Here is a 14,771-nt window from a genome sequence, read left to right as displayed (position 1 = left end):
CCCATCGTCGGATCGTCCGTGGCTTCCTGCCGCGACGGAGCGCCTGCAGCGAGCGATGCGGCAAGGATATCGGCGAGCCTCACCCTGTGCGGAGGACGCCACCGTCGTGCTCGTACCATGCCGCGGCCGCGTCCAGGGGGCGCGGACGGGACGGTAGCTGATTCCGCGTCCGGGCCTGGACGGTGTTTCATTTACCGTCCAGGCTGGAGTGAATTTGAGCCGTAGGATGGCATATGTGCGGATGGGATGAGATCGGACTGGCGGGCTGGAGCCTTGAGATGCAGCGTTTGCGTTGGTTTGGGCCCCGCCAAGTGAAGGCCCAGTTCTCTGAGCCCATTAGCTCGTTGAGGCCCATACTCTCCTCGTGTACAGCTGCGTTGCCTCAGCGCCCGGCCTGTGCTGCTCCGGCGATCGCCGCCGGCGCCCATCATGGCAGTTTGCAGGGATGATCTCGAGGCAAGGAGGGAGGCGGACGGTTCGAGGTGGCCGAGACAACTATATCAGACTTGTCCACGCACTTCTCGCCTCTCACTCAGGACGTCCTCTCCACCTTCAGCTTGCGGTTCATGTATCCATGTTGTTTCAGCTGAGTCCAATCCTCTGAAATTTGGCAGGCATCATCAGGTAGCCATTAAGGATAAGATATAGAACCTTGTTCCATACAGCATATCAACTAGTCTTTTATGAACCTTTGTTTTTAACGTATATATCAACTGTTGTTTGGTATCATCATCTATTCCTTGTTGCAAGTACTGTCAGTGGTGCCGTGACTATACCATCTGGAGATGCTAATCAATGTGCTTCTCAATTTTTCATCAACGAATACTGATTATTTGTTCTGAATGACGACGGTCGTTCTATATAGTGCAAGGCCACTTCAAGAAGGCTAGCTGATAGGAAGCCATACTCTGATAGTCTGTCGCTGTCTTGGTGAATATTTATTCAGAATGTTTTTTTTTTTTTTGAACATTGCCAGGAGCACTGGCCGGCATTTAAGAACTCAAGTTGGGCATCCACGCTGACCGCACGCTCAACGCAGATGGGCTGCCGGGAAATCCGAGGACCTACTGGGGCTTACACACACACCTATACACACGCACACACCCCGGCCCCCTTGTGCAACACCAGCGAACGCCCAGACTGGGATTCGAACGCTGGTGGGCAGCTCGGCCACTGCCGGAGCTAGCCACCGGACATTCGGTCCGTTCGCTTTATTCAGAATGATAAGTAGCTGAATATTCAGGCTTATTTTGTAGGGATAAGACTGAACAGACGCGATTTCTCGTATTGCGCATGTAAAACATCAACGCTGAGCCTGTTGTAGAATTGATGCAATGGCCGGCATCTTCCCTCGTCTTCTCTAGTTGTGAACCTGAATATGGGAGACAGGGAGAGAGCACTGTATTGTATCAGAAAGGATCCTACATACTATCAGATCCATGGTATGACGGTAGGAACTAAGAGATGCAGATTTCTACCGATATCGGTCGGACCATTAAAATTTGAGCTCATGTAAGATCCTTAGTTTCTCAGCACTGGGTTAATACGACATGTGAGCAACTGTCACCAGACTTGGGAGCCTCGCTGAAGAACACCTCCTCTGCTTCGTCCGTGGACCGTGGCCTGTTTGCGTCGCGGAGCATGCGCACACGCATATGCTCGCCGTCTAGCTCGAGGTCTTTCCATGGCATCACGAAGCTGGCCTTTCAGCATAGGCTGCGTAGGATCCCGGCCGGGAACGCGCGGCGGCGCTCTTTCCTGTCGGCCGCGCGGCTTCTCGCCTGGCCATGGCGACGCACGCTGGCAGCCCGCACGCCAGCACCATCGTCCCTGGATCTCCGCCGCGAGACGGAGCGCCTGCAGCGATGCGAATACGAAAAGGGCAAGGATCTGGATCTCTCTCGGCAAGGCATGTGCGGAGGGCGGCGCCGTCGTGCCGTGCCGGCCGCGTGCGCCGTCGTCCCGACCCGGCTGGGGGTGGACGGTATCCGATTCAGCGTCCGGCCTGGACGGTATTTCATTTACCGTCCGGGCTGGACTGATTCTGAGCCGTACGATGGGATATGTGCTGATGAGATCGGATTGGCGGGCTGGAGGCGGAGTGTTAGTTTGGGCCGCGCCGAGTGAAGGCCCAGTTCGCTGAGCCCATTAGCTCATTGAGGCCCATAGCCTCGTCGTCTGCAGCGTTGACTCTGCGGCCCCTGTGCTGCTCTGGCCGGTCATGGCAGGGATGAGCTCGCGGCCGGTGCGAGTGCGAGGAGGCGGAGACAACTAGCTCAGAGTTGTACACCACCAATGCATTACGGTACGGGCTGCGTAGGCGCTGCAGCAGCTGCGGCCTGCGTAGGTGCGTGATGGGTGGTGGTGACCTGACCAGGGCAGCTACCATGTCCGTGCTCTGCCGATGCATCGAGCTGCTTGCTAGGACGGCATGGCATGCAGTATGGCACCACCACGGCGGCCGGCGTGCGCGGGAAAGGAGGGAGAGCTCCGTCCTCCGGTCCGATCGAGTATATAATGGCCGCCACCTACCTGACGTGAACCAGCCAAGCCATAGATGTACTCTCTGGCTTCGTCCTACACTAGACGCACCAATGCAAGCCAACAGCCGCCACCGAGTCCAGGACAGGCCATGCTAGGGAGAATAGGGTTCCGAAGCCAAGCCGAAGCGGAGAAGCTTTCGCGTCTTGTTGCTTCTCGTCACGGATCCACCACGGCACCACCAAGGGTACACGGAAGCTTTACGCTGCCGCGACCCTGCGGCATGCCCTCCCTGATCGATTTTACTCCTCCAGCAGTCCTCCTCCGCTTTTATGGGCGTCACATGCCGCAGTCGCCGCTTTTGATGCAACGCAACAGTTGTGGTGCCCGGTGGTGCGCGCGAGAGCTAGCATCACGCCGATCGCCGGGGCACATTCATTTCATGTTCCTCGTTGCCCCGGCGAGCAACCTTAACAAAACCGATCGATCGGATGGCGCGACATCGTGAGTGGCATCGAAATAAAGCCATCGGCGGCTGCCTCGATCTCGATCGGGCCTTGGTGCCGTCGCCGTCGCCAAAGCGGGGCCTCGTCTTTTCCCCACTGTCCCGGCGCCCTCTTTGTATTTTTTGTCCTCGATGCTGCTCCACGCGTATAAAGCTCGCAACAAGGGCTCGGAGCCCCATCTCCATCTCTGAGACCACCACACCGCCGTCGATGCTCCAATCCTCGCCAAACCATTTGTCTTGGTCTCCTGTCCATCCATGGAACCGGACCTCACCAACCGTCAATATACGGAGTGGATCGGAGGAGGCCATTGCTGTTTTCTTTTCTTGGCTGCCTCTGCCCACCGGTTATTCTATATACAGTATGCTGCTGCTGAGCATCCACATGTTTGTGGTGCCCCGCCCGGGTTGTTAAATTAATTTATCTGCTTCCCGTCGATGTCCACTTCAATCTAAGCCGATTTCAGCTTCCAAAACACGACTATATATACGAAAACAAGGGGTTACCTACCAGCAACTTGTTGGGATATGGATAAAACTAAGAGGGGCTGGGCCGCGCTCTCGCGTGCACACTATATTCTAGACATGTATGTTTAAGAATATCCGCGGAGGCTTAGATTTGCATAACACACTTGCATTCTACTATTAGCTGGTATGGGCAGCTATCGGTTTTGACAGCACCTAAACTACTTTGTTTTTTTGTATTAGAACATTATGATCCAATTGGAACATACAAAAAATTCACAATCATCAAACAAATGTATGGACCTAAGAACAAAATCCAACACATAGAAACAAAAAAACCATGGTGGATGTGGAGCTTGATCTATGAGTTCGAAAAAACAAACATCAATATACCAAATTGTTAGTGTCGTACAAATTAACAATATTTATGCCTAATACGCACATAAAAGACCGTGGTAAAAACAACCAACTACAACAACCTTAATTATTATGAGAAATTTATTGTTAGCCATAAAATTTCAATTTTCATCTTTGATTGTTCCCGTTATGAGACCAACAGGAGGCGGGTAGAGTTTCAAACAACAATTAGGAGTCATGTAATAAACCATCATCCTTATAGTTAGAGTTAGAGCAAATAAATTTTTATACGACCGCTACAGATCATATAACAATCCGAATGTCCTTTAATAAGAGTTGTAGTGGATAGAGTTTTGTACACTGTATTACCGTTACAAAATCACATTACAATACGCCTAACATAATATTCAAATATTTCGTAGGTTTTATCTATGAGTTGGACGTGAAAATCTCTAGGTTGAGATCCATTTAAACCCTAAGACAGCCCAACAAAAACCAGAAAACCCCCAAATCATCACCAGTAAAAAACAGCAAAAGGCAATGAAAGCCACGAGGGCTGGGTTGGGCAGCAGCGAGGAAAGCTGCAGTCAAAGAGCACATAAAAGCCAAAGCCACCCGGGCAGCAGGCAGCAATAGAAGCGAGCAGCAGCGGGGCGAGGAGGACCAGCAGCCAAGCCCCCACGGCGAGGCGTCCCCAATGGCCGCTGCAGCTTTGCCCGCCGCGGCCGCTCCCGCTTTTCCCCACCTCTTCTCCATCTCCTCCTGATCCCCTTCCATTTCTCCCCATCCCCCTCTTCCTTCCTCCACGCCTGTTTGCTCCGCAACCGTCGCAGTCGCCGCCGCCGCATTGGGAGCCGAGGAAGGGCGACGCAATGGAGCAGGTAAGCGAGCGATCTGGTTCGATTCGGATTCGGGGGTTTTGATTTGGGTTTTCTGAGCGTGTTTGCCTGCCTGCGTGCTGCAGTACGAGAAGCAGGAGAAGATTGGGGAGGGCACCTACGGGGTGGTGTACAAGGCGGTGGACAAGGCCACCAACGAGTTCATCGCGCTCAAGAAGATCCGCCTCGAGCAGGAGGATGAGGGCGTCCCCTCCACCGCCATCCGCGAGATCTCTCTGCTCAAGGAGATGAACCACGGCAACATCGTCAGGTCCGCTCCACGGTCCTCCATTCCTCTTCGCATTGCGCCTACTTGTACGGATTTAGGATTGATCGACCGAGCTATCCTTGATCGATCGATTGCTTGGTCGAGTGGGCTGTGGGCACTGGTGGCTCGAGGTAGCTTTGCATTTATGCAACAGTGGGTGGGTGGGTGTCATTTAGGATTGGTTTATCGATGAGAACGATGGTCTTATCCAATGAAGTAATGCCATCGCACTCATGCTCAGATGGTTTGCAATGCTAGCATGCTGAGAAGCTTTAATTGCTGCGTGCAGGCTACATGATGTTATCCACAGTGAGAAACGAATATATCTTGTCTTCGAATACCTGGATCTGGACCTCAAGAAGTTCATGGATTCTTGCCCGGACTTTGCCAAAACCCCCACTTTGATCAAGGTGAGAAGTGCAAAATATGATAGTTTGTGACTGTCACTTGCTTCTATTGATCTCGGCATATAGGTAAACTTGAACATTGGCACTAGCATTATTGATTGCTGATTTAGTAACATATCACACAGATCACTGTGCTAGTCTTGGAATTGAGCATGCAATGTCCATGTGGAACTGAAAACTAATCTAACTAAAGCATAGCTCATGTTTGTAGATAAGATTATCATTTAGTGTCTTCCTATTGCACGTAAAACAATTCCGGTTCCGATCCATTGCACGGGAATTCCGGTAGATGACAGAGCTGGGACCCACATCATGTTGTGAGCTCCATGTTGTGTATATTGCCTATTGTCTTGTTCTGTCAAACTTGAACATCACTGTGTTTTTATATGGTAAGAGGAAAGTACTTGTTTTGACTTCTGATACTCACTAGGCTTGTAGTAACGTAAACAAGGATGCGCAATTGGGGAAGAAGGATCCACGTGTACATTGCATGCTCTTTGGTTTCAGACTCATTTCATTGTAACCATTAGTGTTTTAGGGGGGAAACAAACACAAGCCTGCTGTTTGGACATCTTTGTATTTAAACTTATGATATACCATCGATTTGCACTGTTATGGTGGGATCAGATTGTTCATTTAGCCTCAAATGCCTCTCTTAGTAACATGGTAGTACCAGTTAATGAGTGTCTTTGCACTCCATGCACTGCATATTTCCTTATAATGTTACCCTGGGGCGTTGCAGAGCACATGATTTTATCTCCTCGAATAAACAGAAACACTACTGTGCTGACATTAACTCAGCCTTTTCTCCACAGTAACTCCAGTAAATGCCACATGTTTCCACTTTTAGTGTTGATTCTTTGCTGTAAAATGACTGCAATGTAGCATGATCGTACCAATACTGTGTCTTTACGCGGGCGCCACTGCTGCAATGCCTGCTATTTCTGTGTAGTAGTAACTCAGTACTGGTACTGTATTTCCTTCCACTAATCCTCTAACCTGCTTAGGAATTTGCTGGTCCCATTACCCTTGGTGTAGAGTATTCAATGTGGTGACAGCAACTTACTTTGTTGGAGCGTGTTGCCTAGTGACTAAGAATAATGCGAGTAGAAGCTTTGCATCCTATTTTGCTTTTCTTATTAATTTCCTGGTTTGCACTACCAGAAAATGGATTAGCTGCTTGTGGCCTAATTTTGAAATGTGATTTTTTTTCCTATCTCCAGTCCTACCTCTACCAGATACTCCGTGGCGTTGCTTACTGCCATTCTCATAGAGTTCTTCATCGAGATTTGAAACCTCAGAATTTATTGATTGATCGGCGCACTAATGCCCTGAAGCTTGCAGACTTTGGTTTAGCCAGGGCATTTGGAATTCCTGTCCGTACATTTACTCATGAGGTAAGCTTCTTGTACTGCTAATTTCAGAAAGAGAGCTCGAATTCTCTTGTTTGGTAAAAACTACTATTGTGAGGGATACCAAAGTTATGGGTCCCTGCTATTTTACACCCATATAATGCTGTTGCGTTAACTCACAACGGATGTATATGGAAGTATTTTTCAGGTAGTGACATTATGGTACAGAGCTCCAGAAATTCTTCTTGGAGCGAGACAGTATTCTACACCAGTTGATGTATGGTCTGTGGGCTGTATCTTTGCTGAAATGGTGAACCAAAAGCCACTATTCCCTGGTGATTCTGAGATTGATGAACTGTTTAAGATATTCAGGTTCCATGATTTTGCTGGCACTAAATTTCTGAATTTCCTTCTGCATATTTTATACTCTGCGGGAGCCTCTGGCACTGGGTCTGCCCCCATATTTTATACTCTGTCTGATTTGTTTGAATCCAACACTGTTGTAGGGTACTAGGTACACCAAATGAACAAAGTTGGCCAGGAGTCAGCTGTTTGCCTGACTTCAAGACTGCTTTCCCCAGGTGGCCGGCTCAGGTATGAGACAAACAGCATAAGCATTTTGTTAGGCATGCGTGGTAAACACATTTCTTAGCTTACAATGCGCGTTTGTTATAAATACCCCATGCCTCTGAAATCCCCTGTTGTCTCTTTCATTACAGGACCTGGCAACAATCGTCCCAAATCTTGAACCTGCTGGTTTGGACCTTCTCTCTGTAAGTCGAATGGATTTCTGTTGATAACCATAACTCAGCAGACAAATAATTTCAGTGCATTCAACTGACCTATTTCTGTTTGCTGACAGAAAATGCTTCGATACGAGCCAAGCAAAAGAATCACAGCTAGGCAGGCTCTTGAGCATGAGTACTTCAAGGACCTTGAGATGGTACAGTGACCTGCTAGTGTGGTACTGTGATGTGTTGGCATTTGTATGAGCCGAGTCACTCGTTTCATTCCTTTTTATGAACCCCTGTACTCCCTCCCTCCCTCCCTGTCTCTGCATTTTTGTCGTTCAGCTGGATATTTCGGATCTGGTGTGCTTTGAGGTGTATTCAGGAATATCAACTAGATTACCGTCTTGGTCTCTATTCGATGAAAGTAAATATCCTTCACATGTTTATCTATTGTTTTCCCAAGCGTCGATGGTTTCTTTTTTGTCTGTACATTCATGCTGTGATTGTGATCTCAAAGAATAACAACGGTAGAGATAAAAACATTGTTATGATAGCAAGTCACTAAAGCTTCTTAACAATCTTCTGATAATACAAGAGATGAACGCACGATCCTAGCAGGTGTTTAGTTGCTTTATATAAATTAAAGAATATAGAAGTGGCCAATTCAACCATATGGCCTTTTGAACTAAGGCAAGAGACATCGTGGTAAAAAACAATAGATGATAATTCACATACTAAGTTACCTAACATTACACGTGAAACGTTTATCTTTACAAAGGCTGGGTGCCGACATAAAATAATCACACAGATGGCAGATCGTATTTGCTCATTATCGTGTCTTCTTTGTGATTTCTGATGTGCGCATCTCAGCATCTTCCATGGCGAAGCTCCACCAAAGGTATGATAGGGGGATAGCCACAGCAAGGCAGATAGCACGACCATCTACATATCCCCATCGTGGAGGGATGTCACAAGCTTCCAGAAATACTGAAACCACGCCTCCAATGGCAACAAATATGATCTTAAGACGTGAGGAATGCCGAGTCATGACAGCCCACATTGCCCACAGGAGAAACTGAACAATACTTATCACAGTACAAACCTTCATGTTCAGGCCTGCAAAGTTTACAAGGGTAAGTAAGCCACTGGCGTGTCAAATTTCTAGTGCTGCATTCGTTCACTGCTGAACATCCATATCCCATGAAAATGGAAAAGAATTTACAGCTATAACATAACAAGTTCGAATAAAGCTGCTACTATTATGGGCCAACAAACATATTCACGCCTGCTTTAAGCAGCAAGTCTACATTAGATTTGATAAACTCTACTATCTATCATTGATTTTTCTCATATATTCTAACTCCACTGATTTATATCTGTTGAAAGAAATTCATAATCTTCTGGGAAAAACTCCAGATTAAGACATTGATCCCAACCCTGAACTTACTCATGACAAGCATATTAATGAAATTTAGGTATCATAACCTAAGCTACAGTACTTAGTTCAGAAAAAAAAACCTACATGGATAGACAAAATGCCCGTATTCAAAATTCATGAGTGCTCTGGAAGTATCAAAATATGTCATGCCCAGGATTACCTTTGTCAAGTTGGTAGAAGTTGAGGTATAAAATGTGGGTTGTCACAAAAGCCAGAATTGGAGCAGCAACCATAACTCTAGAAGCTTCATCTCTTAAATTCAAAGTCCGCAATATCGCCAAAATGAGAGAGTACCCCAGAAAGGCAGCAGCGGATGAAAAATGCAGCTTCTCTGTCCAAATAGTATCACTGTAATAGATAGAAGATCTGGTCAATGATGTATGAACAGACAACTTATCAGAAGCCGTATCCATTGTGGACGGAACCTACCAACTGTGATATATGGCACTCCAGAACCATGAATTCATGGCTAGAAGCCCATAAATGTGCCACAAGCCAGTATACTCATAGTAGGTCTTATGAGTTTCTGGCCGTAGAGGTAGCTTATAGTACAGCAATAGGAAAAACGATAACCACACATTGAACTGCACAATAAGAGTGAGAGCAGAGAGAGCGGCAGATAAAGGTTCCTGTGAATGAAGGCACAGAGGTATATATGTAAGAAAGTGAAAAGGAAACACTGAATCTTAGTAAGGTCCAATTTAATTGTAGGAGTGAAGAAATGAGAACTTGAGTTGGTAGCAGCAATTAAGTACCTGAAACACAGAAGCACGCTTCAACGGCCACTTGCCGTGGTACTTAACAGGCGGTAAGCCAAGCTCTGTCCTTTCATTTTCCCTTTCCATCATGCAGTGGTATCTGCATTCACTCTTGCAGTTCCACTCTTTCCATTGCAGGTACAATGGTTCGTGCGTGTACCATGATTTGGCTGCAGGTTTGCCGTCGGTTGGCTCGACACAGTGCTTAATTGAAGTATCTTTGAGGGAGCCCGTTTTTTGGCATTCTTCAACACAAGTTCTGGTAAAACAATGGAAGGGATTATGAATAATCATTGGTGCTGGTTGCTCACCAGGTGTAAGACCGAGACGTTGGAACAAATCAGCAAAATCATCACAGGGCTTAACTATCACTGCACTACATCATTCGCTCCGAATTTAGTAGAGCAGTACTGAATTTGGAAGCCAGGATGATGATTCAGGTAGCTGTAAAGCTAGTCATGTTCCTCCCTCCACGTGAGATTTGGAAGAGATTGAATCGAGGATCAGACTAGAATACACACCGAGAAATTGTGAATCATGCGCCCGCAATGCCATATATATAGCCTACAGGTGAGGGCAGCACGCAACTAGTAATTTGTTGTTTCAGACTCTGGTTTGTCAGGAAACCGCAGCTGCAGCAAGGAATCCAGAACTGAACTAATTCCAGATGATAGAAACAAAACACGCGTTCAATCTTAAGCACTACAGGGGGGACCCGCGCGCAGATAGATTAATGAAAAAGGGGAGAGAAGAGAAAGGCGTGTACAGGCCCCGAGGCCCATACTCGTAGTACTGCCCCCACCACACGACGAGGGAGGCTACAAGCACCGCCGACCGAGCTAAGGCAAGGCAAATAACAGAGGGAGAGAAGATCTCGGCGTGAAGGAGGGGGGGCGTACTTGTAGAGCGGATCGGCGTCGCCCTCGGAAGCTTCCGCGGCGACGGCGACGGCCGCCGAAGCGAGGCCGAGAAGCAGCGGCAGCAGCAGCCGCCCGGGGAGCCCCATCCCCCCTCCACCACTCCCCAGTGGACTAGTGGGCGAGGCGGAGATCCATGGGAAGCGAGGGAGGGAGGAGACTTTTTCTGCTTCTCTCTGTCCCTCCGGGACGCAGGGAGGGAGGGTGATTGATTCCTGCGCTGCGTCGTCCGTGTTCCGTTGTTTGGGGGGCGAGGGCGATTGATGATAACAGCAGCCAAGGCGTCCTTGATTCTGATGTGTCTTGCTTCGCTTTGCTTTTCTGGTCCTGGTCGTCGGCAGACTGGAACTGGAGTGGTGTGACAGAAAAATATTATTGAACTGGTTGAAGCTGGAGCTGGTGATTGGAGTGGTGTGAGAGAAAAATACTGTTGTTGCGTCGCCTGGGAGGTCGCCACGCCAACAGCGCCACGAGGCCGGTGTGGGGCGCTTAAACTAAACTAATGTCACCTGCACATCTGCTAAAACAAATCAGATCTCCCTCTGTAAACTAGAGTATTCATAATCAAAGCGCTAAGTGCGTGCCTCTTGATCGATCTGTTTGTGCAACACGCACACAAGTGGAGCGCCAGTACTCGTCAATGAAGATGCCCATGTCTACTCTTCAATGCCCCTAGCTTGCATTTTTCTTTTTCTGTGATTGATCATGGTACGAGCTCATTGGCAACGGAAAACAGACTGGGATCGCAGATGACCATCTTCTTCGGGATCTCGCAACCAACACAAGCTTTTTCTACGTCCATCCTGCCTGTCCATGCGATTGCTCCCGCGATTCTTTGCCTGTCCATCCTGCCTGCCGCGCTCGTCTTGGCCCCTGATCGACAACTTCCACTACCATGCCACGTTCCTGCTTGCCGTGCGCTCCTTTTCTTTCTTGTTCCTTCCACAGTCTCTCCTGTGGGTTTCTAGAATCGAACCTTGCGCCTTGTCCATCTTTTCAGGAAAAAAACCTGAATCGATTACCCATCACAAAGCTGAATGCAGCCTTCTTCGCAAACAAAGAGAGAGAAAAAATGGGGATAAAGCATTGCATATGAAAAATGGTATATCAGGTTACCAATCAGGTTTAGGATACATGCACTTCTGGAAAAAGAATCATTAATGATAAGAAAATGTTTGCCAGATTCAGTTCCTAAACTATGAATGACTGCTTATCAAAATAAATGGGGATAAAGCATTGCATATGAAAAATGCTGGACAGTTTGCTGGACGGAGTCAACTAACATAAGCAGGTGAATATGATAGTATTGCAGCTGGCCAAAAGAATCAAAAGCTAACTTATCATCATCCTCATCAGATTCAACATCTTCAGGACGGCACCAGCGTGGCTTGGTCTTCTCCAGGTAATTTCCCTTTGTTATTTTTTTTGTTGGTATTTTACAGTTCCATTGTGACTTATAAGGCTTTTAGCAATTAAACACTTCTCCAGAAATGAATAACTACAAACTTCTCCACTGATTACTAAACTACGAGAAAAAAAAATCTGTAAGTTAGTCCATGCTGGGAGCTGTTGGTTTCAGGAAATACTGGAAAGGGACTGCTGCTGAAAAATGCTGTTAACATCTTTTTTAAAAAAAATGCTGTTAACATCCAGCATCGACTTCTCAGTATCAATGATATGTAGGGTCACATTTTTACATGATAACTGCAAGTCATATATACGCAGCACATGGTCATGTTGCTTTCCAAATCCCCACGTAACATTGCATTGCTAAATGTAAACCATACACTGATTTTAGTAGTGACATGAAGGCATGCATGCTATCATCTTGCTGATTTACCTGCACCCGTCATGGTGCAATCAATGTTTTATATCACAATTCATACCATGCAAAAATGTTTCATATTATAAGGCATATAGGTATAGCACTTCGGGCATTATGAATACTTTGTCACGTAATGAGCTTCTGAGACCTCCCATTTTGTTGGAAGCACACCTGAAAGTTGTTATTTCTTTTGTTTACCAGAAATTTGTGGGCGAGTCTGAGAATGGCATGAATTCTTTGGAGACAAGGGTGCATGGGCTATGGCCTTGTTGCTGGGCTATGGCCTCTTTTACTTTCAGCCCAATCAATGCGTAGAGGAGCGTTAACAGGGAGCATTTTGTAGTAAAGGCAGCCAGTCAGTCAAAGTCCAAGTCCAACCAAGAGGATCCATCATCCATCCTGGTGTCTGGCTAACCCTCAAAAAAAAAACTGTGTCTGGCTGCGTGATCAACTTGATCGTCAAAGGAAGAAAGAACGACTGCCGCAGCAGCAGAGATAATAACATAAACTAGAGCAAGCATCCGTGCATCATTGTGCGCCTGGCCGAACCCATCCATATATCGCTGCATGCCACACTCACCAGCAGTCAGCAGAGCAGTCAAGCGTTTTCACTGGACTCCCTTTTGCTGCCTGCTTCCTTCCTTCCTTCCACGGGAAAGGAAAGGAAAGGTAGCACGCGTTAATAGAAATAGAAATCAATCGCTGCTGCGCCGGCGACCAGTTGGTTGCTTGGCGTCTCGCTTTGGGCACCATCATCGGCGGGGCGGCAGCGCACGATGGTGATGAGCTCCGACACGGGATTCCACTAGCTCTCCAAAGCCGAAGCGTGCGGCATGAGATTCCAAGGATTCCACCACGAGCACTCACTCACTCTCTCTGTTCAGCATAGGAGCCGCGAATTTCCTGGCTCCCTTTCGCGTCCCGATGGCACGGCAGCGTATTCTCGAGTGGAGTGAAACAGCTAGCGGGGGTTCATGAACGTTCATGGGTGCGTGCGTTCGTGTGGTCCAGACTACAGAGGAGGCGGCGGGGTCGCCGGTTGTGGAGGTCGTGGGTTCTTGCATTGCAGTGGGATGGAGAACCTGGGACGGTGGTGGGAGACTAGTGGTGGGGCAAGGCACTTGAGACCACCATGGCATGGTTATACCTGGGCAAACGTCGGGTCGGGTCGGGTTCGAGTCGGGTCAAGGTCGGGTCACGGGTCGCATAGGACGGCCCGCGCCCGACCCGTACCTATCACCGGGTCGGGTCGGGTTGGCCCGTGCACCCTGCGCGGGCGTGTCGGGTCGGGTTTTTTTCGGGTTGGGTCGGGTTTTTTGGCCTTTGGGTCGGGTTTTTCGGGTTGGGTCGGGTTTTGGGTCAAAAATCACGGCCCGTGCCCGGCCCGTTGATTGTTGCGGGTCAAAAAATACGGCCCGCGCCCACCCGCCACGTAGCTCGGGTCGGGTCGGGTCGGGTTTTTTTCGGGCGGGTTGGGTCGGGTTGTTCGAGTCGGGTGACCCATGCCCAGGTCTAGCCATGGCGCAGCCCACGACGACTGCTGGCCGGCACCGAAAGTGGGGGTGCTTCTCGTGGACACGGGGACGCCACTTGGTGCATCATTCATGGGCTCGCTCCACTGCGGTGCCCCAGCGCCCATTGTAGCCGGCCACCGATTCAGCTCGTGCCAGGTTTCCCCGGCAGGCCGGGTGGCCGACTCTATAGGAAGGAACCACAACCCGCAAAAAAAAAAAGGGAAGGAACCACAAGATATATATTTTTACGAGTTCAGAGAAAATTATTCTCTGCGGATATATCATACATGTATGTGTATGCTTTTTAAGAAAAGTTCAAAGATTATGCAGGCTTAAAATTTTTCTAAATAAATTAATCCATTTCTTCAAAAAGAGAGAGAGAGAGAAATGGATAATCCATTCCCGGCTCCAAAACCAGCCGTCAGTAAAAATAACATGCATACACGAATGCATTCTAAAATTTTTCCATAAAGAATCATTTTGATTCAACCAAATACCACCATGCAGTTATCCAACCGAACTTGAGGTCATGAATTTGAGCCAATCATTTTTGGCCATGTCCCTGTTATATTATGATCCAAATTCATTGCAAAAAAAAGACCGACTTCCGACGGAGCGAAACGGAGGCCCGTCGCCGAAGGCTTGGGTCGGAGGCTTGGTCCGGTTTATATACGGGTTTGCTCCTCATTTGATTATTTCTCTTGTAAGTCATCGTTAGACGTTGTAAACACACATTTAATATAGTGAAGATTTGCTGGCTGGCGCCCGTGGTTTTTTCTTTCCACACCGAGAGTGCTATCTTCCAACGGATACTTGCCCAGAGCTGCGCCCCACTGCGTGGGTGGCGGCCTGGCCCTCTATATAAGATGCATCCT

The 14,771-nt window shown here is 48.1% G+C and overlaps 2 protein-coding genes across 2 annotated transcripts; one reads left to right on the top strand and one right to left on the bottom strand.

Annotated features, from left to right (window-relative positions):
* The first annotated feature begins 4,386 nt into the window (after positions 1 to 4,386).
* On the top strand, positions 4,387 to 7,894 carry LOC120647546 (cell division control protein 2 homolog). Its single transcript, XM_039924372.1, has 8 exons — positions 4,387 to 4,689; positions 4,773 to 4,957; positions 5,244 to 5,364; positions 6,585 to 6,758; positions 6,922 to 7,085; positions 7,220 to 7,307; positions 7,433 to 7,486; positions 7,576 to 7,894. The coding sequence occupies exons 1-8, from the start codon at positions 4,681 to 4,683 to the stop codon at positions 7,663 to 7,665; spliced, it is 885 nt and encodes a 294-aa protein (XP_039780306.1). The 5' UTR covers positions 4,387 to 4,680; the 3' UTR covers positions 7,666 to 7,894.
* Positions 7,895 to 8,100: 206 nt separating this feature from the next.
* Positions 8,101 to 10,817, bottom strand: LOC120647545 (post-GPI attachment to proteins factor 3-like). The gene is made up of 5 exons (XM_039924371.1): positions 10,540 to 10,817; positions 9,638 to 9,899; positions 9,312 to 9,511; positions 9,043 to 9,230; positions 8,101 to 8,560 (listed from the first exon to the last, which is right to left on the bottom strand). Exons 1-5 carry the CDS (start codon positions 10,644 to 10,646, stop codon positions 8,274 to 8,276), a joined length of 1,044 nt encoding a protein of 347 aa, XP_039780305.1. The 5' UTR covers positions 10,647 to 10,817; the 3' UTR covers positions 8,101 to 8,273.
* Between the last annotated feature and the right edge of the window lie 3,954 nt (positions 10,818 to 14,771).

Source organism: Panicum virgatum, chromosome 9K (genome assembly GCF_016808335.1).
Source record: "Panicum virgatum strain AP13 chromosome 9K, P.virgatum_v5, whole genome shotgun sequence".
Classification (NCBI taxonomy): Eukaryota; Viridiplantae; Streptophyta; class Magnoliopsida; order Poales; family Poaceae; genus Panicum; species Panicum virgatum.
The sequence above is the reverse complement of the archived record's forward strand: the minus strand, read 5'-3'. Positions and strand labels throughout refer to the sequence as shown.